This window comes from Kogia breviceps, chromosome 18, assembly GCF_026419965.1.
Source record: "Kogia breviceps isolate mKogBre1 chromosome 18, mKogBre1 haplotype 1, whole genome shotgun sequence".
Classification (NCBI taxonomy): domain Eukaryota; kingdom Metazoa; phylum Chordata; class Mammalia; order Artiodactyla; family Physeteridae; genus Kogia; species Kogia breviceps.
This window is the reverse complement of record NC_081327.1, coordinates 2,155,300-2,183,235: the sequence shown is the minus strand read 5'-3', so window position 1 is coordinate 2,183,235 and position 27,936 is coordinate 2,155,300. Positions and strand designations below refer to the sequence as shown.

Here is a 27,936-nt window from a genome sequence, read left to right as displayed (position 1 = left end):
TTTAGGCCTGGAGACTACGTTTCCCAGAAGAGACTGCGGCGCTGGTCCAATCACGACACACCAGCCGAGGGGCTTTGTGCGTCTGCGCCGTCTTCCGGCTCCCGAGTCCGCCGGTACGGAGGGGGAAGCGCACCTCGGGCTGCGCGGGGCGCGACCACGGGGACAACTGCACCCGAAGAAGCGGCAGGTGAGGGGCTTCGGAGCCTGCCAATCGCTCCGGAGTCCACGCAGGACTGGGCGCCGCGGCCGGGCGGGTCGCGGGCCTGGGAAGAACCCGAACGTCTCGCTTCATCGTCGGTCTGCGGCTTTCCCGGCTCTGGACTACACTTCCCATCGTCCCCCGCGGCGCGTGCCCTGCTTGCGCCCCCTGTCGGCGTCAGGGCTCATAGCCCGGGTCCATGGACCTCTTAGGTGGGTGTGTCTGTTGGGGGGAGTCCCCACCTCCAGAAAATACTTAGGGATGTTTTGCGTTTATTCTTACGCGTGCTTTTTAAAAGATCTGGGGCGAAGTCTTGTTTCATGAGACTGTCAACGAGTTGCAGGACCCCAGAAAATTTGGAACCACTAGTTTAGAAAGAGCAACTTGGAGACAATTTAGAGGATCTTGTTGAAAATTTGCCCAACCGTGGGGAAATAGTCGAGTAAATCACGGGCCACGGCTATAATAGACTATTTATAGATAATACAAATAATGCTTTAAAAAAGTGGTCATAAGGAAAAAGTCCTACTACATGATATTAAGGAACACTTATCATTATTTCATTTACACATTACTTAGAATTAAATATTTGTAACATGCCAGGCACTGTCCTAAGCTCTTTTATAAAATACTGCGGTTTTACTGATGAATTCAGGAAGTGGTTAAATGGCATCGTTGTTAACACTTGGTTGTTTTCCATTCCAGTTTTGGGTGTTTTTTTGGGGGGGTGGTTAGCCTGTGTGTCAGTAGGTGGGTGGGTTTGACTTCTTTTGCTGAATGTTCTCATGTTGTACAGAGGGTCCAGTTGTGAATATATTTGTCAGTTGATGTTGTTCCACATCATTTTTGATAGTTGCTTGGCATCCATCATACGTCTGTGCCAAAAATGATTCAGCCACTTGGCTACTTGTGAACTGTTAGGTACTAATCTTTGATTCTTTTTTGTTTCAGCAAATGTTGTGCACACAGTTTTGCTCACTGTTATATCTCTGTGCAGGGGCACGTTTATGATAATGGAGTACGGGGCCTACTCCATCTAATTTGCCCACTGCAAACATTTGTTAACTCAGGCAAAGTCCACAAAATGGTGTCTGCCAGGCCTTACGTATGGCTGTAAGGTTCTTTGTGAGTTAGGAAGTTAGGGTAAGAGCCAGGGAGACTTCCAAAGGTGTTACATTGTGGGAATGAGACAGTTAAATGCTTTGGTTCTGGGAAGGTTTCACTGTGGGCTGGGCTGATACAGATCAGGCAGGCTTTGCTCCCTGGCCTAAGGACAGCCTTCCTTGTCCTTGGGACACCATCCTTAGTCACTGGACCAGGTCTGAGCATCCCCACCTCAGATTTGCATCAGTAGCAGGGTGGAGCTGGGTAAAGGCCACAGTTTGTCCCAGCTCCCTCTAATTTTGGGGGGTGGGGAGTAAAGGAGGTGGGTATTTGTCACCGTGGCATTCTGGGAGCTGTGAAGCAAGCCTAGCCTCTCATGTTTGTTCTTTCCTCCCTCAGCTCTGCCATCTCAGGACTCTGCCCTTCCCTAAGAGAGAAACCAGGAGGAGGACCCATCAACCCATGAAAATTTGACAGTCATGTCCCTTGTGAGTTTTAAAATCATATAAATATTTGCTTTCCTTATCCTGAAGCTTTCCACCTGGGTTCCATCCAAGAATCTGGTTCTCAGAGGTTCCCATTTTAGGGAATAAAAAGACCAGGCAGGGCTTTCCTGGTGGCACAGTGGTTAAGAATCCGCCTGCCAGGCTTCCCTGGTGGCACAGTGGTTGAGAGTCCGCCTGCCGATGCAGGGGACACGGTTTGTGCCCCGGTTCAGGAAGATCCCACATGCCGCGGAGAGGCTGGGCCCATGAGCCATGGCCGCTGAGCCTGTGCGTCTGGAAGCTGTGCTCTGCAATGGGAGAGGCCACAACAGTGAGAGGCCTGTGTACTGTGCAAAAAAAAAAAAAAAGAATCCGCCTGCCAGTGCAGGGGAACGGGTTCAAGCCCTGGTCTCTGGAAAGATCCCACATGCCATGGAGCAGTTAAGCCTGTGTGCCACAACTACTGAGCCTGCGCTCTACAGCCCGCTAGCCACAACTACTGAGCCCACATGCCACAACTACTGAAGCCCACGCACCTAGAGCCTGTGCTCCTCAACCAGAGATGCCACTGCAATGAGAAGCCCGCGCACCACAATGAAGAGTAGCCCCGACTCGCCACAACTAGAGAAAGCCTGCGTGCAGCAACAAAGACCCAACACAGACAAAATTTTTAAAGAAATAAAAATTAGTGGGCTTCCCTGGTGGCGCAATGGTTGAGAATCCGCCTGCCGATGCAGGGAACACGGGTTCGTACCCAGTTTGGGAGGATCCCACGTGCCGCGGAGCGGCTGGGCCCGTGAGCCATGGCCGCTGAGCCTGCGCGTCTGGAGCCTGTGCTCCGCAACGGGAGAGGTCACAACAGTGAGAGGTCTGCGTACCACAAAAAAAAAAAAAAATTAAATAATAATTTAAAAAAAGACCAGGCAGCTAGTACCCTCTCCCATGGCCCCATCCACTCTGATCACTGCCCACATGGATTCATTCTATATAGTATTCCACATCTTCTGTTGGCTTGGTATTTTGCTGGGAGGCCAGAGGGAGAAATCCATTTCCTTACACAAAATGAGAGCATCCCTTATAGGAACTGAGGTTTGATGAAATGGTGATGGCTACTGATGAGGGATCACACACAAAAAAGCAGGGAAGCTGGTATTGGTTGGTCTCAATTTCAGTGGTGGGGGGTGACATCTCCTGTATTGACAACTGGGTGTGTAACTGAAGTTTAGCTGGGAATCTAGGTGAGATTAAGATGCCAGAATTCAGGTCCAGTTTGGAGTTGAACAGAGCATTGGAATCTTGGTCATTCTCTATCAGCTTCCTGAGTTTAAAAGCAAGCAAAGTGCAGAGCTGAGGACTGAAAGATAGATAGATGGATAGATAGATGTTCAGATAGATCTATCCATATATCCATCAGATAGATGGATAAATTGTTCAGAATCTGGATAGTTTTGGAACAGCCTTAAGAGATCTGACCTTGGAGACGTCTGCATCCAAAGGAAGAGAATGGTTGAGTCAGTTATTTCACTTGATAGAAAATTGTACAGCTAATAAAGTAATCTTCATTGAAGATTTTTCTCATAAGGAAAAATGTTTGTGATACGCTTTCACATAATGACGAGCCTACATCTTGAAGCTATTCTTGACTTAAATGAAAGTTCTGTTTTCTAAGATAGAAAATATTTTTTAATAAAACATTTTGGGGAAAGTCTACCAAAACTTGATGGGTTTTGTTGTTGTTACTCCATAAAAGTACAAATGATAGGTTTCACATTGAGAATTTATTATATACCAAGGACAGAGTAGGCAGTGTGCTTGATTATATTGGCACAACTGAGAAACTCCATTTGGCTGGATTTTAATTTTCATCCCAGAACTGAGTACAAAAGCTTTGGTTTGTAGTAAAAAGGGAAGTTCAAGAATATTTGAACATCTCTGTTACCTGTGCTCATCTTCTCCTGTCACTTGTTCACATCTAAGGCCTCCAGCCCCAGCCTTCTTTTTCACCAGAATACCCCATTCTTGCAGAGACCTCCTCCGTCTCCTCTCATCCCAGTGAAAACCAGTTCCTTGAAATGCACATATAACGTACCTGCCTGTTGTTCCAGGGTTCAGACTTGTTCAGGGATGTGGCCGTAGTCTTCTCCCAAGAAGAATGGGAACAGCTGGCGCCGGCTCAGAGGGATCTGTACAGAGAGGTGATGCTGGAGATCTATAGCCACCTGGTCTCACTGGGTAAGGCGATGGGGTCCGTTTGGAGGTTACCCCTGGGCACATCTGTTCCTTCTTATCAACTTTGGGGTGTCTTTTGATTATTAGTTAAAGGGTAGCTCTATGGCCTGAAGCTATATCTTCCCCAGTCTTCAGGTGACTCACATATTCCCCTGGCCCGTCCTGCAACTGCCTCTCCTGCTCAGTAACCAGGCCCTGGGTCTGAATTCTGGGGCCCCGCACCGTAACTGCATGGCATGTTATTTTCTCACATCCAGGTTTTGCCATTTCCAAACCTGATGTGATCTCCTCCCTGGAACAAGGCAGAGAGCCCTGGATGGTGGAGAAAGTAGCGACAGGAGGCCACTGTCCAGGTGAGTGAGGCATATGTAGGGAGGGAGAACCCACTGCAGATAACTGTCCAGCTGGCTGGCAAGGAGGCAGTCCTTTGGCCTCTCCCGTTGCGGAGCACAGGCTCCGGACGCGCAGGCTCAGAGGCCACGGCTCACGGGCCCAGCCGCTCCGCGGCATGTAGGATCTTCCCGGACCGGGGCACGAACCCGTGTCCCCTGCATCGGCAGGCGGACACTCAACCACTGCGCTACAGGGAAGCCTGAGGCAGTCCTTTTGAGTTAGAAAATTTTCCTTCCAAGTTGCCAAACTCAGAGGTCTGGTCTCAGTCATCATCTTCCTTGGCTTATCAGCAGCATTTGACAAAAGAGGTTGTTTCTTCCTTCCTGAAACATTCACGTATATCTGGGTCATCACTACCTCTTGTTGTCACCTACCTCATTAACCATCCTCAACCTCCTCTGGTGGATCTTCTCATCTTCTGTAAAAGCTGGAGCACCCCAGGGCTCAGACTTGGGCCTCTTCTGTTTATTTCCATTCCCCAGGACCTTCTCCATGACCATGCTATACCTACCACTCACACCTGTGCTGTCTAATATGGAGCCACTGGGCACATGTGGCCATTGGAAATTTAAGTTCATTACAATTAAATACTTTTGGGGTGGGGGGCATGGCACGTGGCTTGTGGGATCTTAGTTCCTGGACCAGGGATCAAACCTGGGCCCTTGGCAGTGAAAGCATGGAGTCCTAAGTACTGGACCGCCAGGGAATTCCCTACATTAAATACACTTTAGAATTCAGTACCTCAGTTGCACTTGCCACATTTCAAATGTTCCGTAGCTATTTTGTGGCTTGTGGCTACAGTATTGGACAATGCAGATACAGAATATTTCCATCACTGGAGAAAGTTCTTTTGGACAACACAAATTATTACCTTCACGTTCAGCTTCTCCCTTAAAACTCCAGATACCCATATCCTACAGCCTTCTTATCAACTCCACTTGGATGTTCACCAGACGCTCTGAGCTTAAGTCCAAAATGGAGTCCTTGATCCTTCCTAACAAATATACTCTTCCCCCTTTCTTCTGCACTTCAGTAACAGGGGACTCTATTCTAATTGCTCAAGTCAAAAACTGCTGAAGCACCCTTGACTTTTCTGTCTCATACATGTATTCGGTCTGTCAGGAAATCCTGTTCACTCTGCCTTGAAATATATCCAGGATTTAAGCACTTCTCACCAACAAACAACACTGCTACCACCCACATCCCCAGCGTCACTTGGACTGCTGCGGTAGCCTCCTCCCCGTGCCTCTGCTGCACTGTTGCCCACTGCAGTGCATTCTCCACACAGCAGCCGGACCGTCTCAAAACTTCAGTGAGGGTGCATCACATTTCTGCTCAAAACCTGCCCACAACTTCCCATCACTCAAGAGGAAACCCCAAACCCATACCATGGCCTAGAAGGCTCTGTGTCTGTACTGTAACCACCAGCCACACATGCTATTTAAATTTTAATTTTAACTAAAATGAAACGTAGAATTCCATTTCACAGTCGCCCTAGCCATAGTGCCAACGCTGAGTAGCCATGTGTAGCTAGTGGCTGCCATACTGGACAGTGCAGAATAGGACGTTTTCAGTATCACAGAGACTTGTGTTGGACTAAGTTGCTCTACAAAATCTGCCCTGCAGCCTCCCCTCTGATTTCATTTCCTACCACCTTCCATGTTGCTGACTTGGTTACAGCCACACAAGCCTCTCTGCTGTTACATTAACATAGAGGTTGGCAAATGTCTTGTTTAAAGGTCCAGACAGTAAGTATTTCAGGCTTTGGCCGCTCTGTGGTCTCTGTCGCAAGTACTCAGCTCTGCCATGGGAGCACGAAAGCGGACAATACAAGTATATGCATCCTGGCTTTGAGACATCAAGCGTATTCCTGTTTCGAGGCTTCTTCCCTTGCTGTCCCTTCTGCCTGGGGTGCTCCTGTTCTGGATGGGGGATTTCTCAACCTCAGTGGTGTTGACATTTTGAGTGGGATAATTCTTTGTTGGGGCCAGGGTGGAGGGGGTGTCATTCTATGCATTCATTGCAGGACGTTCAGCAGCTTCCCTGGCCTCCCTTTACTTGTGAAGCCAAAAATGTCTCCAGACATTGCCAAGTGTCCCCTGAGGGGGCCAAAATCTTCCCTGATTAGACCCAAAGTTACAGTGTGACACAAGACCAAAATCACGCCCATAAACAGTTTCTGCAGCATTCAAGAGAATTTCAAATGGGAAGCTAAGAACTAAGCATTACTGATGTGGTAGATTCATCCACGTTGAAGTGGCAGTTGACCCCTTGGAGTGAGATCAGGGGTGGCGTGAACACGGGGAGAGAAGCTGTGTGCTGCCGTGGAACCTGACACATCCGTGGTTCCGAGAATTAGGACATGGGCATCTCTGGGAGGCCATCATTCTGCCTACCACACCTGAAATGTCACACAACAGATTTTTTTGCTTTTGTCGTTTGCATTTTGACAGCAGGTGTTTGTTTGAGGTGCTCAATTTGTTTACTCCTTTGACATGTGGGTTTGTGTCATATTTAAAGGGAACTTCACCCTCTGAGGTTATGAGTCTCCTGTGATATTTTTCTAGCTTATTTATGGTGAAATTTATGACCCATATGGAATTTTTCCCAGGGTAAGATGTGATTTCATGTTATTTTCCAGATTATTATCCACTTATTGAAACAGCATTTATCTCTTCACCACTAATGTATAAAGCCACCTTGGTCATCTGCTTTATCACCTCTGTATTTGGATCTGTTTTTGGACTTTCTGTTCTAGCCCATTAATCTAACCATGTGTCTATACCATTATGGTTTTAATTTATTAAGAGTTTAAATGTTTTAAATATCTGGTAGAATTAGTCCCTCTTCATTCATATTTTTCAGAGTTTTCCTGGCTAGTCTCATTTACTTTTCTATCCAGACCCTAGAATCAGAATATTTGCTTTCAAAAAAAATAAAATCATGTAATTTTTCTTACTGCGATCACTGTAAATTTATAGATTTAGAAAACTGGTTTTATTGTGAGGAGTCTTCTATTGAAGAACATGACAGGCTTTTCCTTTCATTTATGTCCATCCCTGATTAAGGTTTTAACATTTTCTTTATATAGATCTTGTACGTGTCTTATTACATTTATTCCTAGGTAGTTTATATTTATTGCTGTTACTGGCATAATCTATAATATAGACGAATATGGCATTCATCCATTTTATACTCCAACTGGCTATTTTTTTATATATGACAGAAGCCATTCACATCTTCAGATGAATTTTATAGCTAACCCAACTTACTGAATTTTCTCATTGTTTATGGGTTTTTTATGTAACTCTCTTGAGCTTTCCAAGTATTCGATTATATCATCTGCAAATGGTGATAATGTTTTTACATTTTTATACCTTGCAGGTTGTTTTCTCTTGCCTGATTAGGATGCTGATTATGTAGTACCCGCAGAACACTAAGAGGGGGTTTTACCTACTAATCTTTTTTAAAATTTTTATTTTTATTATTTTTTTTTACGTACTAATCTTGTTCTTGACCTTAATAGGAATATTTTCAGTGTCTTTCATTAAGCATAATATCAGCCATAGGAATGAGATAGGGATATTTTCTTAGGTTAAAGAAGATCCACCTTTTCATATTTTATTTATTTATTTTTTCCATCTACAAAATCTGCATTATATGAATAAGTTTCCTAATACTGAACTCCTGATACTGAATACTGAATCTAACATTCAAGTGTTGCATTTCTTGAGCCAGTTGTGGTCATTTATAGTTTTTATGGAAAATGTTTTTTAATTTTTTTAAGTTATGGTAAAATATACATAACAAAATTCACCTTATTAAAGTGTATAGTTCATTGGCATTTAGTACATTCCCCATTATCTAGTTTCAGAATATTTTTATCACCCTGTGATATTGTGATTTATAATAAGAAATATATATTTGTTCTTCATCCCTGTTCTGGCACACAAGTCTTAAAACCCTTGGAATCTCCGAAGTCATAAGTGTCTTCTTATATGCTAATTAGATGACTGGTGGCTGGGGTCTCCTGGATAGCTTCAGGATGGGGGCTGGTTGAGAGGGGAACCAATTATGTGATTAAAGGGTTGGAACTCTCAGCTCCACCCCCAACCCCAGGGAAGGGGGTGCTGGAGTCATTGAGTTAATCACTGATGGCCAATGAGTTGATCAATCATGCCTACATAGTGAGGTTTCCATAAAAGTCCCTGAAGTATGGGGTTCAGAGAGCTTCCAGTTTGCCGAACACATGGAGGTGCTGGGAGGGTGGTGTGCCCAGAGGTGGTATGGAAGCTCCACAGCCTTTCCTCACATCTTGCCTGATGCATCTCTTCTGTCTGGCTGGTCGTAAGTTATATCCTTTGTAATAAACTGGTAATACAGTAAGTAAACTGTTTCCCTAAATTCTGCAAGCCATTCTAGCAAATGATTAAAACCCATGGAGGGGGTTGTGGGAACTTCCATTTATGGGGGGGTGGGGCGCTGGTAGAGGAAGTCTTGTGAGACTGAGCCCTTAATCTGTGAGATCTGCAGAAAGATAGTGTCAGAATTGAATTTGTAGGTTGCCCAATCAGTGTCTACCAGAGACATGGAGGGCTGCTTGGTGTAAGTGAAAAACCCACACACATTTGGTGACCAGAAGTGTCAGAAGTGAAGTATGGAGAGTAGAATGGTGTTGAGAAGTGTGTTTTTCCTAGACACACCCCAGAAGGAAACCCATACCCATTAAGCACTCATTCCTCATTCCCCCTTACCCCCAGTGCTTGGCAACCACTAATCTGCTTTCTGTCTCTATGGATTTGCTTATTGTGGATATTTCGCATAAATCATACAATATGTGGCCTTCTGTGTCTGGTTTCTTTCACTTGGTGTGATGTCCTTAAGGTTCACCCATAATGTAGCATGTGACAGGATTTCCTTCCATTTTAAGGCTGTATGTATATGCCATAATTTTTTAATCCATTCATCTGTCAATGGACATTTGGGTTGCTTCTACCTCTTGGTTATTGTGAATAAAGTTGCAGTGAACATGGGTGTGCAGGTATCTCTTTCAGATTCTGCTTTCAATTCTTTTGGATATATATCCAAAAGTAGAATTTCTGGATCATATGATAATTGTTTTTAACTTTTTTTTGTGGTACGCGGGCCTCTCACTGTTGTGGCCTCTCCCGTTGCGGAGCACAGGCTCCGGACGCACAGGCCCAGCAGCCGTGGGTCACGGGCTCAGCCGCTCCGTGGCATGTGTGGTCCTCCCGGACCGGGGCACGAACCTGTGCCCCCTGTATCAGCAGGCAGGCTCTCAACCACCGCGCCACCAGGGAAGCCCTGTTTTTAACTTTTTTAAGAGCCACTATACTATTTTCCATAGTGACAGCACCATTTTCCATTCCCACCAACAGTGCACAAGGGCTCCAATTTCTCCACACCCTATCAACACTTTTTTTTTTTAATAGTGGCCATCCTAATGGTTGTGAGGCAGTATCTCATTATAGTATCGTCTATTAACCTCTTACCAGTTATATGGTTTGCAGATATTTTCTCCCATCCTGTAGGTTGCCTTTTCATTGTGTTGATTTTTTTCCTTTGATGCACAGAGTTTTTAAGTTTGATATAGTCCCATTTGTCTATTTTTGCTCTTGGTACCTGTGCTTTTGGTACCATATCCAAGAAACCATTGCCAGAGACAGTGTCATGAAGCTTTTCCCCTATGTCTTCTTCTAGTTTATAGTTTTAGGTCTTAGGTTTAGCTCTTTAATCCATTTTGAGTTATTTTTTAAAATGTGGTATAAAGTAAGGGTCCTGCTTCTTTCTCTTGCATGTGGATATCCAATTTCCTCAGCCTCATTTGTTGAAGAGCCTGTCCTTTCCTCATTGTGTGGTCTTGGCATCCTTGTTGAAGATCATTTGACAATATGTATATGGGTTTACTTCTGCGCTCTTTATTCTGTGCCACTGGTCTTTATATTTTCCTTTATGCCAGTACCACACTGTTTTGATTACTGGAGCTCTTTAAAATGCTTTGAAATCAAGAAGTGAGAGAGGCTTCCAACTTTCAAGATTGTTTTGGCCATTTGGGACCCTTTGAGTTTCCATATGAGGAAACCAAAACATTTTAAATGCTAAGACTATACATAAGATTTTTAGACATTATTTCATTTGTTGTTAAAAACAGTAACTACTAATACTAAATAATCAACTTCTAAAAACTGCACCAGATCCTATCAGGAAAATATAAAAATAATACAGAGGACCTCATTATTATTGTTGCTATTATGCAACTTTACAAGAAGTAGAAGCCAGAAATTAGAAAATTAGTACTATCTTTGTATAGTTATAGCACAATATATTGTTAGAGATGGTTTAATTCAGATGAGTGCAAAGTGCTCATGGAATAAACACTGTACTCTGACCGCCATAAATCAGCAAAACTCAACTGTGTCTGATGTCTGTGACAGAAAAATATGGCAGTTTGGAGAGCGGAGTGCTTTTAATGGCATGTCCTTAGAGGCAGCAGTTTTTTTCACATTGCCAAAAAGACCGAGTAATGTGTTATCACTTTAGTTCCTAAAACCAGATTTCCATTAGGGCATAGTTACATTCCCAAACTAATTTTCTTCTGTCCACCAGGCTGGCTTTAATATTCCATGGTCCACTGCAATCTTTTGGTCCCTTCTTTATAGGATGGCAGCCAGATATTGCTAACCATTGAGCAGATGGACCACCAGGTCATAGGTGGCCATTATAATGGATGTGTTTGGAATCTGTCTTAGCACAGTTGTTAGAGCACAGTAAAGAGACCTATAAAGAGAGCTTCCCTCTTCAACAACCAAACATGGTGTCTGAAAAAATACCTCTGCTTTTTGCTCTTTTCACTCTTTTGTTCTTACAACTTCACGTGGTGCAAATTTTTGAGCTGACAGCAGCATCATTCCCAGAAAATTGATACTTCTTTCACAGACTTTTCATCATCTTGCATTGTCACAGTAATCTTTTATTCCAGTAGTTTTTGCTTAATAATTTCACAAAAAGACCAATAGTGGTCTCTGATATGCTACCAGAGGAAGCAGACGTGCCCCTATAAAGTCCCCTTTGGCCTTCTGTCTATAACTTATGAACACATTCAAAAGCACCCATTCACTTTTCCCCATAGTTCCTTGCACGAAGCTGCAACCAATTCTTTATTAACCAAATGGGACTGATTTCTGTGACTGCAGTAAAACGGGCCACTGTACAGAAATCATGTACCAGGTAGAATCAAGATCAAATACACCATTCAGCCTTTCCTTGCAGTTTGAATAACCAGCAAAGAATATTGCTCTGGAAGAGGCCACCCCCATTAAATTTGGGCCTAACCTTCTAAACAAGAAACAAGGCCCTCCTTTTTCCAAAGTTACTTTTAGGCAGTGGAAAAGTCCAGGAGAGACTGGTCCAGCTGACATTAGCTCTAGCCACAGTGTTCAGCTAAACTTCAGAGACAGAAAGCATCACAGCAGAAGATCACAGCTGTGTTATTACACCTTCCAGTGGACATGTGAAAATAGCCCTCCTGTACTACCACATCCCCTGTCAAGCGGATGTACCATCATGTTCCTCTGGCCAGAGAAGTATCCAGTCACCCCTCTCCATAATTTTTAAAAATCTACTTTATTGAGGTATAATTTATATTAAATTAAATGCATGCATCTTAAGTACAATATTTTAATGGCTACTGACAAATGTATACACTTAACATGACCACCACCACAGACAAGATAGAGAACATATTTATCACCCTGAAAAGTTCCCTTATGCTCTTTCCCACATAATTGCTCATACCCCCCAGCCCCAGCAACAAATGATTTGCTTTCTGTTACTCATGTGTCTTTTCTAGGGTTTCATAGAAACATTCTTTTTTTAAAACCATGGTTCAGTGGTGATTCTGATCCACACTAACATTTTAGAACTACTCATAATCTCTCTGATTACCTCATTCATCTTAATTTATGGTATTTCCTCTTTCTCTGTTCTACTCCATTTTCTAATTTCTTAGTCACATTCAAGAGCTTACAGATATTATCCTAAGTCTGAACTTTCCAGTTTTTACTATAGAAGTTACTTTTTCTGGAAAAGGAAAAAACAGATACATACTTGTTTTGTTCTTTTTCAGTATTGGAGTCCAGGTATGGTACTAAGGTATTATCTCCAAAGCAGCACAGTTATGAAGTACAGTCATCCCGGTGGCAGATAATGGAAAGCCTTACAAGTTATGGTTTTGAGTACTCAAGTTTCCAAGATGATTGGGAATGCAGAAGTCAGTTTGACAGGAAAGAGGGAAATCCAGATGGACATTTGAGTCAAATGATAATCGATAATGAAGAAATGTCCACTTTTGACCAGCAAGCATCTCTTACTTTTTATCAGAAAATTCATATTGGAGAAAAATCCTATGGATATAATGAATGTAGAAAAGACTTCTGGCAAGAGAACTTCCTTATTAATCATCAAGGGATTCATACTAATGAGAAACCCTACAAATGTAAGGAATGTGGGAAGGCCTTTAAATATGGCTCACGACTAATTCAACACGAGAATATTCATTCTGGCAAGAAACCGTATGAATGTAAGGAATGTGGAAAGGCCTTCAATTCTGGTTCAAATTTTATACAACATCAGCGAGTTCATACTGGTGAGAAACCTTATGAATGTAAGGATTGTGCAAAGGCCTTTAGTCGAAGCTCACAGTTGATTGAACATCAACGAATTCATACTGGTGAGAAACCCTATCAGTGTAAGGAATGTGGCAAGGCCTTCAATCGGATCTCACATCTTAAAGTACATTACAGAATTCATACTGGTGAAAAACCCTATGCATGCAAGGAATGTGGGAAGACCTTTAGTCATCGTTCTCAGTTGATTCAACATCACACCATTCACACTGGCAAGAAACTCTATGAATGTAAAGAATGTGGGAAGGCCTTTAATCAAGGCTCAACTCTTATTCGACATCAGAGAATTCACACTGGTGAAAAACCCTATGAATGTAAGGCATGTGGGAAGGCCTTTAGGGTGAACTCACAACTTAAGCAACATCAGAGGATTCACACAGGAGAGAAACCCTACCAATGTAAGGTATGTGGTAGGGCTTTCAAACGGGTCTCACATCTTACTGTACATTATAGAATTCATACGGGTGAGAAACCATATGAATGTAAGGAATGTGGGAAAGCCTTCAGCCATTGCTCACAGCTGATTCAACATCAGGTAATTCATACTGAGGAAAAGCCCTATGAATATAAGGAATGTGGGAGGACTTTAAATCATGACTCAACTACCATTCAACATCAGAAAATGCATAATAGAGAAACACAAGTGAATTTAATAAATATAGAAAAACCTTCCATCAGCACTTATCCCTTATTAATCATCAGAGAATTTATGTTAGCAAGCAACCATGTGAATGGAAATAATGGGAAGAGTCCATTAGCTTAGGCTAATCACAACTTACTCTTTATATCTTGGAGAAAGACTTGAAGAATAATGCAAGTGAGAATTCTTTTATTCAGAGTTGTCCTTTATCCTGAGTAATAAAATTCATATTGAAGAAAAATTATATGGATGCAAATATTTTAGACCATGATTGTCAAAGACGAAAAAGTTGGAAAAAATTTTGTCTCTAACACACACCAGAATCACGTTTTCTCACCACAGTGTAATAATTTTAACAATAGCCAAGTGAATTTTATTGGAAATTAAAAAGAAAAAAAACAAACAGCCAAATTACTCTTGGGTTAACAAGAAACTAAGTCATGTAGTTACCATCAGTGGTAATGAACAGAATGACAATGAGAGTTTTTACATATCAAGAAATGTGTGATGTGGCTGAAGTTACTCAGAGGAACTTTTGAGGCCTTTAAGTATATGCAAAACATGAAAACCTGAAAGATAGTACTCAAATATACTAAATGTACTATTTAAGAAGCCAGAAAAGAGAATACCAAACACCCTAATGATGAATAAATTAACAGAAAACAAAAACAGAAAATGATGAAATAGAAAGTGGTTATCCTACAATAATCTCATTTTTTATTTCTTTCTGATCCAGGAGTGAACCAAATTTAGGAGACTGTTTCTTAGTTTCCAGGTTGTTTTAGATTATCTTTTATAACTTATCACAGACAGAAGGGGGTTGGTTGCCTACCTAGCAGCCATACCCAATTCCCATTCCTATTGGCAGCTGTTTCTTGTCTTAGAAGCTGCAGATGTCACATGCTAATTTTCAGCCCGCTTTGCAGCTTAAGATGGCCTAGATGTTCCAGTGTATGGCCAGTATGTTCTAGGGATCTACAGGGCCTTCTGGGAAAGATCTTCCTCATTCAGAAGAGACAGATACATTAGGAAGACTCCCTCTTCTTTCATTTCTTGCTTTTAAACATTTTCCACTGAGAACTTGATGCGTGGAGCTGCTGCAGCCATCTTGGAACCAAAAGCAGAAAAGAGGACCTCAAAGAAGGTGACCCAGCACCCTAACACTGAGCTACAAGGCCAATTTGGAACTGTCTCTTAGATGCCTTGTTATCTAAGAAAAATAAACCTTTACTGCTGAAGTTACTTTTAGTTGGATATTTTGTAAACTTACAGCTGAAAGCATCCTAAATGATGTAACTTCAAATTTTATTTTTATTATGATTGGTAAATTTGGCCTGAAAGTATCTACTTTTTTTGTATTTAACATTTTTCTTTGTGGCTAAGTACAGGATTGATTTTTGTATATGTTCCATAACATTGAAAAATAATGTATATTCTTTTTTGGATACAAGATTCTATTTACGCAGTAGATTATAATGATAAAATTCTCCACATTCTTATATAATTTGGTATACTGGATCAGAATTTCCTAAAATTGACTTTTTTAACCACAATCTTGAATATCCAGAGATTTTTTACTTTATGTTATTTGACCTATAAAGACATATAACTTAACCCCTATTTAAGAATCATACTTTTATCACTAAACAATATCCTACTCTGCCAAGTGTAGGGGTCAACAAACCAAATCTGGCCTGCTGCCTGTTTTATAAATAAAGTTTTATCGGAACACATTCATGTTCATTTATTTACATATTGCCTACAACTGTAGAGCTGAGTGGTTGCAACAAGGACTATAGCCACAATGCCTATTTATTTCCTATCTGGCCCTCTAGATAAGAAGTTTGCCAACCTTGGCCTAGTATCCTTTTGGTATTTTATTTCCATACTGTGTAACACTAATAATAATGATTTATCCTTGTTTACTTGGTATGTTTCTGCCCATCCATTTATTTTCAACCCCTGTCATTTTAGTTATCTTATAAAAAACATATAGCTAATTTTTAATAACTCAAAATACAAATTTCTTTTTCTGTAGGGAAATTTAGATTTTTATTTAGTGTAATAACTCCACATTATTCCTTTCATTTTACTTTGTACTGTTTATGTTTTCTTGGTCTTTTCCTTTCCTTATGTTCCTTTTCTCTTGCTAAATTGGAACTTCCCACTGTGCTTAGGGTAGTGGTTATCTCCCCATTCTTAATCATTATTGGGCAGAATGAGAGCACTATTATACTTTCTAACCCATCATTAGTTTTCTTTGCTACTGTCCTCTGAGAAGAGACCATCCTTGCTTTCTTTTTCCCTTCCTTCACAGCCTGTTCTTTAACATTTCCTCCATTTTACTAACCTAATGAAGACTCATAGTCCAAAGCTTTTAGTTTTACTCTTATTTACAGTAAGTCCCCTACATACGAACGAGTCCTGTTTCGAGAGCATGTTCGTAAGTCCAATTTGTTCATAAGTCCAACACAAAGTTAGCCTAGGTGCCCAGCTAACACAATCGGCTATATAGTACCTACTGTAATAGGTTTATAATACTTTTCACACAAATAATACATGAAAAACAAACACAAAAATAAAACAGTTTTAATATTCCAGTTCAGTACCTTTATTGTAGTACAGTACAACAGCTGGCGCTTACCAGTTTTATCACCGCTGCTTTTACGCTTGCTTCCAGACGTCCTGGGCTTAAAATAAAGATACTGTACTACTGTACTCTACACAGTACTGCATAGTAAAGTACACAAAAGCACAACCACTTGGAGAGGATGCATACACATGACAATGTACGCCAGACACATGAACTAACGTGACTGGATATGCAAATGCATGTTTGCATCTTTGAATGTTTGCAACTTGAAGGTTCGTACGTAGGGGACTTATTGCTTTTTTTTTTTTTTTTTTTGTGGTATGCGGGCCTCTCACTGTTGTGGCCTCTCCCGTTGCGGAGCACAGGTTCTGGACGCGCAGGCTCAGCGGCCATGGCTCACGGGCCCAGCCGCTCCGCGGCACGTAGGATCTTCCCGGACCGGGACACGAACCCGTGTCTCCTGCATCGGCAGGCGGACTCTCAACCACTGCGCCACCAGGGAAGCCCCCGTAGGGGACTTACTGTACTTGATGCTTATATTACTTACTGCCAGACCCATTCATGATTTCCATTTAAACTTAAATATTCAGAGTAACATTAATTGCTGGCCACTGTTTCTTTACTGTTTTCCCCTGTCTTGAGGTAACAGATTTATTTCAAATGCAATTTGGTTAGACTATTTTATTGAGTATTTATATTTATCTCAATAAATGTTATATAGTTGGTATTCTCTGAATCCTTATATGTCCAAAAGAGTTTCTTGGACCTTCACAAATTATATTTTTGGTTAGTGGAATGTTCTTGGATTATAGTTTCTTTCTCAGTAATCCAGAGATGTCACTTCACTGAATTCTGGCTTCTGATCTTCTAGAAGAGGAACCCAATGCTAGTCTGTTTCTCTTAGCTTATAGGGATGTATTCATTTCCTGTCGCTGCTGTAACAAATTATCAAAACTTAGCAACTTAAAACAACACACATTTATTATCTGGAGGTCAGAGTCTGAAACAGGTCTCAATGGGCCAAAATCAAGGTCTTGACAGGGCTGTGTTCTCTTCTAGAGGCTCTATGGGAGAATCTATTTCCTAGCCTTTTCAGCTTCTGGAGGCTACCCACCTTCCTTGGTGTGGCCCCTTTCCATCTTCAAAGCCAGCAGTATCCGCTGAGTCTTTCACACATTGCGTCATTCTGACACTGACTCTTCTGCCTCCTCCTTTCACCTTTAAGGACCCTTGTGATTACATTGGGCTCACCTGGACAACCCAGGATAATCTTGTCCTAAGGTCAGCTGATTAACAACCTTAATTCTATTTGCAACTTAATTCCCTCTTGCCATGTAAAAACATACCCACAGGTTCCTGGGATTAGGATGTCGACATCTTTGGAGGGCCATAATTCTGCCTACCACAGTAACTGCTTCCATCCCAGCATTTGGCAAGAGTTTCTTTCTATCCTTAGAATCAGGAACTTAGCAGGATATGTTTAGCTATCTCATGTCTTTTTTTTTAGCCCAAGATAATTTTCTTCTAAATATTGTTTATTACTTCTCGATTGTTCTATTTTATTTCTGCTTAAAAATCTTTAATATTTTGAATAAGCAGTATATCCTCATGATTCAAAAACTTGAAGATGTAAAAGGGATGCAGTAACAACTAAAGTGTGAGATTCAACCTCTTTATGCTAGCATCACTTTTAATGTCAGTAATCGTAATTCCTCAAAATAACCTTGCAGTCAGATTTTCTTTGTAGGAGAAAAAATAAGACAGATGTAGAAAACTGACTTGCTGAAAACCACAAACTACAAGTGACTTGTAGATGTGAGTGGTTGAGTTGGTATTTACAGTCAGATCTCTGACTCTAAAATTTCCTTCCATGAAATACAAGGCCTACAGGGAAATGTCCCTCTATTTATTCCAGCCCCATATGGGTGGAATCAAGGTGGTAAACTCCTTAGAGAAAGCAATATCAGAGATAGCAGACATTTGCTTCATGACATCACAGAAGCCATGAGGCCAGATGAAAACAAAACTATATTAAGGGATAGAAACTCTGAGTTCTGGGTCTGGCTCAGGGAGAAACTGCTGCCTTGGGCAAGCATCGAGACTTTCTGAGGGAAAGCGTCCTTCCTCAGAGAGTGGGCAGACCAGGCCATGCATATTCTAGATGAGCGCTTCAAGATGGGTAACGCTAATTCTGCAGTCCAAGGCTTTCTGAATTTCTACGGGTACATTCCAATCAGCAAAAGGAAATGACTAACTGTGGTGTTTGGGGTAGAGCCAAAACAGGCCGTACCATACTATTGATAAGAAATTGTTTTGAAACCCATCTTCATGTTTTAATATTTTAGGCTGATTTTGAATTTTTCTCTATAATAATTTTGAGTTCATTTAATGTAAAAGTCATGTTTTTATCATGTTTTATGTTGTTTGTGCTTTGCTGCAGAACTTAAGGGTAATAAGAAATTTGGAGTTATTACCCTATTTGTAAATGGGGAAAGCAAACCTGGAAGCAGTTATCACAATCCCACAGGCAACCAAACAGAAACCCACATTCATGTTATCTTAAACCTACACAGTTTCTGAACTCCGGTCATACTGATAGACTGAAGGAAGGTTGAGTCACACCAACTTTTCACACATAACCGAGGCCACACATTCTAAGACCTGCGGTCACACACAAAGACACGTCACATCCAAAGCCCTCCTCGCACGGTCACGTTCCACGTCGCAGAATCCCATCCGCCACCCACGCAGAGGTAGGTGTATCCACTCACCTGCCTCTCCCCACCCTCAGTCACTGGCACCGTCTTGGGCCAAACCGGCTCACATCACAGACCCACAGCCTCCCCTCTGTCACACGCAGGCTGCCCCACAGCTCATACCCGGTGCAGTATGCAGGACAGGTCATGGCCCACAGGCAGAACTCAGGCAGAAAGATTCGGTTCCGGGCGGTCAGACGAGGCCAAGGTTTAGGAGATGGAAGACCGGGCTCCAGCTTGACCAGAGCGACACGCCGAACTACACTCCCAAAAGCCAACTGCAGCCGGGGCCCAATCACGGTCCGGGTTTGTCTTCCCAGCATTCTTCGGGCGACCGGCCCTCCGGACTACATTTCCCAGAAGGCACTGCGGTGGGGTCGCTCTCGGATGCCTCCGTGTTGTCCAGCTGAGGAGCCCAAGCTCCCTGGAGTTTAGAAGCGGCTTCGTCCACGGAGCCTTCACGCGTTTTACTTCGGGGCGATTGTCTCCGCGTTAGAGCGGGTCGACGTTCCGATCCGCCCGGGTCCGGGTCCGAGCTCTTTATGGGTGGCGGGGAAGGTATTTGGGGGTTCGGGGGTGGTGATGGGATGACCAAGTTCTGGCTATCCTGCCTCCCTCTGGACTACGTTTCTCAGAGACCATGGCGGCAGGGAATGTGTCTAGCCTCAAATGGATCCCAGCGTCTTTTCCTTCTTAAAGATACTTAATCTGGGATTGGTAGACCTCATAAACCACTTAAGGTTTTGGGCAGTTTTGCTTTGCGTTTCTCTTAGGAAGAGGACTATAGTTGTATGGATTCCCAAAGTTACGAGCCTTCCCCAGTATATTGTCAAAAAATACTATAGCGGGACAGAATCGAAAGCTTCTCAAGGCAAACTTTATTCAGGAATTATTGCCATAGGGCCAGAGACCTTTGTCCATAACTGGGCTCCATTCCAAATACCAGAACAAGTGGGGATTTATAGTGAAGGGGGGCGGTGTCACTGGATATACGGTTACTAAAAAAGAACCATCAAGGGTAAGAGGGAGAATCTGGCTAAAAGGACTTAACAGGATTCTTGCTGAGGGCTGGCGAGAGTGATGAGATGCTAAGGATGGGGGCGGGTGGTGGTGTTCTTGATAAACGACTTAATAGGATTCTTGCAGAGGGCTGGAGAGAGTGATGAGTTGTTAAGGATGGGGGCGGGTGGTGGTGTTCTTGATAAACTGACCTAGGGGAATTTTTCCTAAAACTGGACTAAATGGGTGAAGGACAGCCCAAGACTGGGGCCTAGAGGACCCTGACTAGAGTTAGTTCAGGGAGAGAGAGAGAGAGAGAGAGAGCGAGTGTGTGTGTGTGTGTGTGTGTAGAGAAAGAGACTGACTGATTGATATCCACTGATAAATATATCTGATACATGTCGATATAGATATCTCTCTATATATACAGATGGTCCCCAAGTTATGATGGTTCAGTTTAGGATTATTTCACTTAGCAATGGCGTGAAAGCGATATGCATTCAGTAGAAACTCTACCTTGAATTTTTAATTTTGACCCTTTTCTGGGCTAGTGCTACGCTCTGTGATGCTCTCATGATGCCGGGCAGCAGCAGGTTGCAGCTCCCAGGCAGCCAGGGGGTTCTGAGGGTAAACAATGGATACACTTACAACCAGTCTATTTTTCACTTTCAGTACAGTAGTCAGTAAGTTACCTGAGATGTTCAACCCTTTATTATGAGATAGGCTTTGTGTTAGACGATTTTGCCCAACTGTAGGCTCATATAAGTGGTCTGAGCACGTGTAAGGTAGGCGAGGCTAAGCTAAGATGTTCAGTAGGTGTATTAATTGCATTTTTGATTTAGAATATTTTCAACTTACTATGGGGTTATCAGGCTATAACCCCATAGTAAATTGAGGAAGATCTGTAGGTATAGATGTGTGTATATATACATAGATTTATATATACACATATACATATTTGCTAATCACTATGTAGCAAGCACTATAATATAGTAAGCATATAAGTCAATCCTCACAGCAACACTTTGAGGTACATAATGTCACCTATCCCATTTAAAGATTCGAGAACTGAGGCATGGAGAAGTTAAGGATACTGGTGCAGCTGCCCTTCCAACCCCAGCAGTCTCACCCTGTTTAGACTCAATATATGTATACCACCTCTCAGAAATTTGGAACCACTAGTCTAGAAGCAGATTCTGGGAAAGACCTTAAGGTCTTATCTAAAAGGAGTGCCCTACAATCAAGAATGACTGGGCAAGTCATAGACTTACACGTGAGTCTCATGTCCATTCATGTGGTGGATTACTCTACAGTTAGTAAAAATTATGTTTGAAGAATTTTTCAGAACAACGGAAAATGTCTGTGGTAATGTTAAACATTCACAATGATATGTGTTCTCAAAAAATAATTGTATTTAAATTGCACTGTCAGAAAGAAATTTGCCGATTACACTCAAATACTTTTTTAAATGAGTAAATCCATGGGTGTTAGGTAATTTATTTAACTAGTATTGGACTCAATACTATTAAGGCTATCTGAGAAATTTTTTTTATAATGCCCTCTTTCCCTTTCCGAGGCAAATTTGCCCCCCCCCCTTCAGGGTCATGTGGTCACTCAGCTCTCAAAGTTTAAAAATGTTAGTTTTTCTTATCAGGATAACCACAAAGATGTGGCCATCAACTCCACTTGAGCAGAGTGAGTGTGGGTGGCTAATTCCCTCCCTCTCCTTCCACACATAGCCACCCAGAGGGATGTGTACAAACTGGAGAACGACAGGAGTCTCAGCTGTTGGTTAAGACCGTCCTCTCATAATTCACTATCACCTGAGCATCATGATTTGACCCTCCAGGGAAGTGCTAAAGTGTTTGACTGCATTTTGGAAACAAGAGTTTGAGATTTGTAAAGCTGGAAATAGGTCTGAGTTACTTCTGAAACTTCACCTTCCTGATTTTTCAAGCCATTCTCTTTACTTTGCTGTATCCATGTCCCCTCAAGGGATTGGGCATTTGGATGGCAATAGCATGACCAGGTCCCACTCATTTTCCTACATGGAAAGTTGAGCAATTCTAAGCCAAGTGTGATCGATTGTTGGAACAAGGGAATAGCTGTTGGTGGTGAAAAGACAGCAGCCTAGTAGCTGAGTGAGGAAGGGGTAAGCCATTGTAGGGAAAAACAAACAAGCCTCCCCTGTTTGGCTTTCAGAGGATTTCCTTCTAAACTCTTTTCTCAAAGGTTTACAGAGAAAATGAGGCTCCTTTCACATGCGATCTTAAACTGACTTTACTTTTGTCTTAGGGCTCAAGCTAAGCTGCAAACTTAGCTTGACTCCAAAAGATGGTGGCTCAACATAAGAATTTATTTTCTAGACACTGAGTGCCAGCACCTTGAGCTCATTATTCCCAGCTTCCAGAACTGTGAGAAAAAATTTTCTGTTGTTTATAACTTACCCAGTCTGTGGTATTTTGTTACAGCAGCCCAAATGGACTAAGACACCTGACATGGGTTTGGGCGTACACACACACACACACACACACACACACACACACACACACACACACACTCACTCACTCACTCACTCACTCACCTGAACTAAAATTAGGATTGGTACTCAGGGCAAACCAGCTTCAGTACTCTTTGAGCTGGTAGCTCAAGTTTCCTTAGATTTTTGCCTGGTAATTCCAGGCTATTTTTTTCAGATCTTTGATAAAGATTTTTTGGTGTAAGTTTTCTTTTTTTAATGTGTTTTTAGTGGAAGGGTTGCTCTGGCTTATCTTCTCCTGAAATCCTGATTTGTTTTTTTTTCCTAATTTCTTAAGATCAATATTAAGACTGTGTATGTGTGTGTCTTTTTTTAATTAGGAAGGTATTTAAAGATATAAAATATGGGAAATGGGTGCTTAAAAACGGTTAGAAGGGTTACAGGAGCTGGCTCTCCAGAAATGCCTTCCAGAACGTGGCAACACTGAATCTTCGGAAGATGTGCTACCTCAGCCACAGCCAAGATGTAGAGACGCAGGAGCTGCCACTAGGACCACCACCTTCAAGTGCACACTGCCTTAGCTATGATCTGGGATCAGCAAGTAAGGCGATGAAACCACCACTACTACTGCCACATGTACTTCAAAACTGGAGTGAAGAGGCCGGCAACCACCTTTTGATAGCCAAAGCAGCAGAAAATGTTGCTTCTATCATCTGAATTTCACACAAGTGCACCTAAAGGATGGAAACTTAGTTCCCTTCAGAGTCCTCAGTGCCAGGAGCTGGAAAATTACTTTCCCAGCCTAAGTAGAGGAAGGCCAACTAGGAGGTGGGAATGGATACTGAATGACAGTTGACAAAACTAACTAGTCACTGTACTTTCAATTGCTAGAATTTCTATTTCGTTCTTTGTCAGTGTCCTTTGCTTGGTTTGTTTTCCTTTCAGCAGTTAAGATTTTTTGTTTCTTCCTTGATCTCTTGATGCATTTTAAGCCATACTTATGTTCTCTCTCAGTATATGCTGTTATCTTGTTCCTGCTCCCGGTTTGGGCTTGTGCACTGCTCCTTGGCCAAGGGCACCCAACCTCATCCTGCGTGGTGCTCTGATGAGGTTGTGTCTGGTCCTTGCAGCCAGGGGGGCAGCTCTTGCAGGTCAGAGCCCATCTAGTATCCCATCAATGTTTCAGGCATACATTGCTGGTTGGCTGGATCCTTCTTGCTAAAGCAAGAACTATGGGGATTTTGGAGAACAGGAACTGCTTAGTCACATTTGGGAGCTGTATGGAACACTTACTTTTTCATAAGCATTATTTTCAGTTTAAAACTATTTCTACTAAAGAAGCTTTAACTGACACCAGGGACTAAAGCATTTCTGCTTTTTCATTATTTTTCAGATCAGGTATCCCAATGGGAGGAAATGGAAAAATTTATAAACAAAGATCCTGAGAACCCCCGTTTCCAAGATGACTGGGAATGTGAAGGCACATTTGAAACATATCACAGAAATGAGGAAGGAAGTTCCAGTCAAGTCATAATCACTCATGAAGAAATACCTGCTTTGAGACAGCAAACATCCCATAACCTGCTTCATAACGTTCCACCTGGAAGTAGACCCTATGTGTGTAATGAATGTAGAAAAGGTTTTTGGCAGAAGAAATGTCTTCTTAGTCATCAGAAAATTCATACTGGTGAGAAATCTTATGAATGTCAGCAATGTGGGAAGGCTTTCCATCGCCGTTCCTATCTTCCTCAACATCAGAGAACTCATAGTGGGGAAAGACCCTATGAATGTACAGAATGTGGAAAGGCCTTTGGTTCTGTCTCACTCTTTACCAGACATCAGAGAATTCATACTGGTGAGAAACCCTATGAATGTAAGGACTGTGGAAAAACCTTTGTTCGGCTCTCACAACTTAACGTACATCACAGAACTCATACTGGTGAAAAACCCTATCAATGTACCGAATGTGGAAAAGCTTTCAGTTACTTATCACTGATTATTAAACATCAGAGAATTCATACTGGAGAAAAGCCCTATGTCTGTAAGGAATGTGGAAAGGCCTTTAGAGGTATCACACAACTTAATGAACATCAAAGAATCCATACTGGTGAGAAGCCATATAAATGTAATGAATGTGGAAAGGCCTTTGGCCATCGTTCATATCTTCCTCAACATCAGAGGATCCATACTGGTAAGAAACCTTACAAATGTAAGGTTTGTGGGAGAGCCTTTAGGCAGGGCTCACAGCTTAACCACCACCAAAGAATTCATACTGGTGAGAAACCCTATAAGTGTAATGAATGTGGGAAGGCCTTTAGGCAGGGCTCACAGCTTAAACAACACCGGATAATTCACACTGGTGAGAAGCCTTATGAATGCACGGAATGTGGGAAAGCCTTTAGTCAGTGCTCACAACTTACTCGACATAAGAAAATTCATTCCTAATGTATGTAAGAAATGTGGGAAGGCCTTCGGGCACTCTCATCTTCCTCAACTTTAAGGAATTCATGCTATGGAAAATCCCTATAAATAAGTGAAGCAAAGAATTCACTGGTCTCATCCCTCAAGGAACATCAGGTAATTATGTACAACCTTGTGAAATGTGGAAACGCTTTTTGGTTCAACTCATGTTACATTCATCAGCAGATTCATCACCATCACGTTCAACATTAAAGACCATATTAATGTGATAATGTAGCAAAGCTTCCCAACACTACCTATCAATCATTAGTAATTGGAAAATTCATGCTGGCTAGCAACCATCAAAGTAGAGAAATTTTGGAAACCCTTTAGTTTAAGCTAATTCTAACTTACATAAAAGAAAGCAAAAGAGAAAGTAATCCTGTGAATGTCAGGTATGTGGGAAGTTCTTTAGCCATAAGTCTCTTTTAATCAGAAAACTCATATTTGAAGAATGTAAGTTTTAAAAAAAAATCCCCATTCATCATTTATTGTGCATCAGAAAATACACAGTGAATAAAACACCACACATTTAAAAACAACAGTTATGGGCTTCCCTGGTGATGCAGTGGTTGAGAGTCCGCCTGCCGATGCAGGGGACACGGGTTCATGCCCCCGTCCAGGAAGATCCCACATGCCACAGAGCGGCTGGGCCTGTGTGCCATGGCAGCCGAGCCTGCTCATCTGGCGCCTGTGCTCCACAACAGGAAAGGCCACAACAGCGAGAGGCCCAAGTACCACACACAGACACACACAAAAAAACCCAGTTAAACATTTAACTATCAAGTTGAGGAAGGTGTGGAGAAGTTTGTAATCATATAGGTCTACAGCTCAGGTAAAAATGTAATAAGTTAGATATTAACAAAATATTTATGTTACATACTACCTAACATTTTCTCCTTCAGTGAAACAATGAGAGCACGATGAAGTGAATAAGCAGTATAAAACAAAACCCGTGGGATGTGACCATATCTATACTCAAAGTTACTACTTTAAATGCATTTATAGATAAGAAAACTACAAACAATGTAAATAATAAGTGAACCAGAGACCTTGAGAAGGTAGAAAATGAACATAACTCACCAACAGACAATTAAGAAAAAAAATTAATTGAAATTTAAACAGAGAAGTAGGTTTTATTAACCTTGAAGCCTTTCTTTAAAAAGAAAATATAAACACTTATAAATTTCGTAAAAGTATGCTACAGTATTGTTAAAAACGAGGATGTAATAACACACATAAAGAGTATTCAGGGCTTCCCTGGTGGCGCAGTTGTTTAGAGTCCACCTGCCGATGCAGGGGACACGGGTTCGTGTCCCGGTGTGGGAGGATCCCAAATGCCGCAAAGCGGCTGGGCCGGTGAGACATGGCTGCTGAGCCTGTGCCTCTGGAGCCTGTGCTCCGCAACGGGAGAGGCCACAGCAGTGAGAGGAGTATTAAAAAATAAGGTTGAATGCTTTACATTTTTGATACCAATAAATTTCAAATTTAGATATACATCACTTCCTATAAAGAAAAAACTAAGTTTTCCAGAGTTGACAACTAGTATGACCTATTTCTCCCTGTCTTAGCCAACTGCTGTGATTTTTAAAGTATGTAAAAATTACAACAAAGTCCTGTATAGCACAGGGAACTATATTCAATATCCTATAATAAACCATAATGTAAAAGAATATGAAAAAGAATACTTGTATACATTATATATATATATATATATCTGAATAACTTTGCTGTACACCAGAAACTAATACAACATTGTAAATCAACTATACTCAAAAAAAAAATTTTTTTAAGTAAAGTATGTAACAATTACTAATAAAATCAGTTGCCCTTTCTTCTCTCTCCTGTTTGGGTAGAAAGTACGCCGTTGCTCCTCTAGATTCTTAGTGTTTTGTGAGGCCTGGTCCTTAGAGTGTTGTCTAAGGTAGGCTGATGGCTTTTCATTTGGTCTGTTCTGCTACCTGACCTTTATTCTCCCTTTTTGAGGTTGTCATCGGTCTGGAGAGCTGCCACCATCAGCAGATACCATCAGCCTTCTTCTTGGCCGAAATATGAACAAATCGGGCCCAGGAGTTTCAGAGGAACTTTTGTGACAAAAGGCCCCTAGAGCTAGTGCGTCTTTAGGAGGCAGAGATAGGGATAGAATTTCCCAGAAAGGGTGGCTGTCACCCCTTTGTGTAAACTGAGATGAGGCCAGGGCCGGGTCGGCTACACTCCTGAATATATTATGTTCATTTGGCCAGCGAAGCTGGTGGGGTCCCTTGCTTGCTAATCGTTCGTCGACTTGCTTAGGCATGCGGATGTCAGGGGGAGGCCTCCAAGAGAAATCTCAGCTTCCAGGACACAGAGCCGTTGCACCTGGGGCCTCTGTCCGGAAGGTGGCGCTGCCGTACTGCGAAACAGACAGCATTTCCCACGGTGATTTTTTTTTTTTTTTTAACTGATGCGTTTTTTTTTTTTTTTCCTTTTTTCTTTTCTTCTAGAATGTCATACCGTTTTCATTAGGAACCTCTGTCTCCCAACTGCCAAGGCTCACTTTGATGACGTCAACAACGTGGATATTCTAAATTCTGAGTCCACCAAACGCAGTGTTGGGTGGAAAAATCCTACTTTCGCCTGTGTATCTCATCACCGGTTTCCTTCTCTAAGATAATCATAGTTCTACCAGAGTTCTCCTAAGGGCCCCACACCCAAAGTATTATATTAAAGAACTGCAATGCCTTTTATGTTTCTGCCTGTTTTCCCAACAACCTGCCCAATCCTAGATCCAGGAGTCTTATGCATCTCTGATGACAGTGAAATCCAAACTTGGCTGTAAATCTGAATCACCTGACCAGAGGGTTAGTTTAATTTTGATATGTTCTTACTCAATAATTTTAATTTTCTAGTGATTC

The 27,936-nt window shown here is 41.9% G+C and overlaps 2 protein-coding genes and 1 pseudogene across 7 annotated transcripts in view; 1 reads left to right on the top strand and 2 right to left on the bottom strand.

The window, feature by feature from the left end:
- Positions 1 to 27,936, bottom strand: part of LOC131744802 (endothelial zinc finger protein induced by tumor necrosis factor alpha-like) — a 181,363-nt gene that overhangs the window by 86,259 nt on the left and 67,168 nt on the right. The gene's annotated exons all lie outside the window — the stretch shown is intronic.
- Positions 56 to 27,866, top strand: ZNF582 (zinc finger protein 582). Of its 4 annotated transcripts, none has more exons than XM_067020058.1 (6): positions 77 to 411; positions 1,703 to 1,791; positions 3,894 to 4,020; positions 4,275 to 4,370; positions 23,976 to 24,773; positions 27,526 to 27,866. In XM_067020058.1, the coding sequence occupies exons 2-6, from the start codon at positions 1,783 to 1,785 to the stop codon at positions 27,693 to 27,695; spliced, it is 1,200 nt and encodes a 399-aa protein (XP_066876159.1). In that variant the 5' UTR covers positions 77 to 411; positions 1,703 to 1,782; the 3' UTR covers positions 27,696 to 27,866. The 4 variants fall into 4 exon arrangements, with proteins under 4 accessions (XP_058900704.1, XP_066876159.1, XP_066876158.1 ...); XM_067020057.1 differs by lacking the exon at positions 27,526 to 27,866 and adding an exon at positions 12,557 to 13,518 and having other exon boundaries at positions 23,976 to 26,681; XM_059044721.2 differs by lacking the exons at positions 23,976 to 24,773; positions 27,526 to 27,866 and adding an exon at positions 12,557 to 15,668 and having other exon boundaries at positions 56 to 411.
- LOC131744828 (solute carrier family 25 member 36 pseudogene) lies at positions 11,016 to 12,369 on the bottom strand (annotated as a pseudogene).

What these genes read in the sequence shown, in the direction of transcription:
- ZNF582 (XM_059044721.2), top strand. An exon ending in TAGCCACCTGGTCTCACTGG is followed by an intron (nt 4,021 to 4,274) that starts GTAAGGCGATGG and finishes TCTCACATCCAG; the next exon opens with GTTTTGCCATTTCCAAACCT. An exon ending in GACAGGAGGCCACTGTCCAG is followed by an intron (nt 4,371 to 12,556) that starts GTGAGTGAGGCA and finishes GTTCTTTTTCAG; the next exon opens with TATTGGAGTCCAGGTATGGT.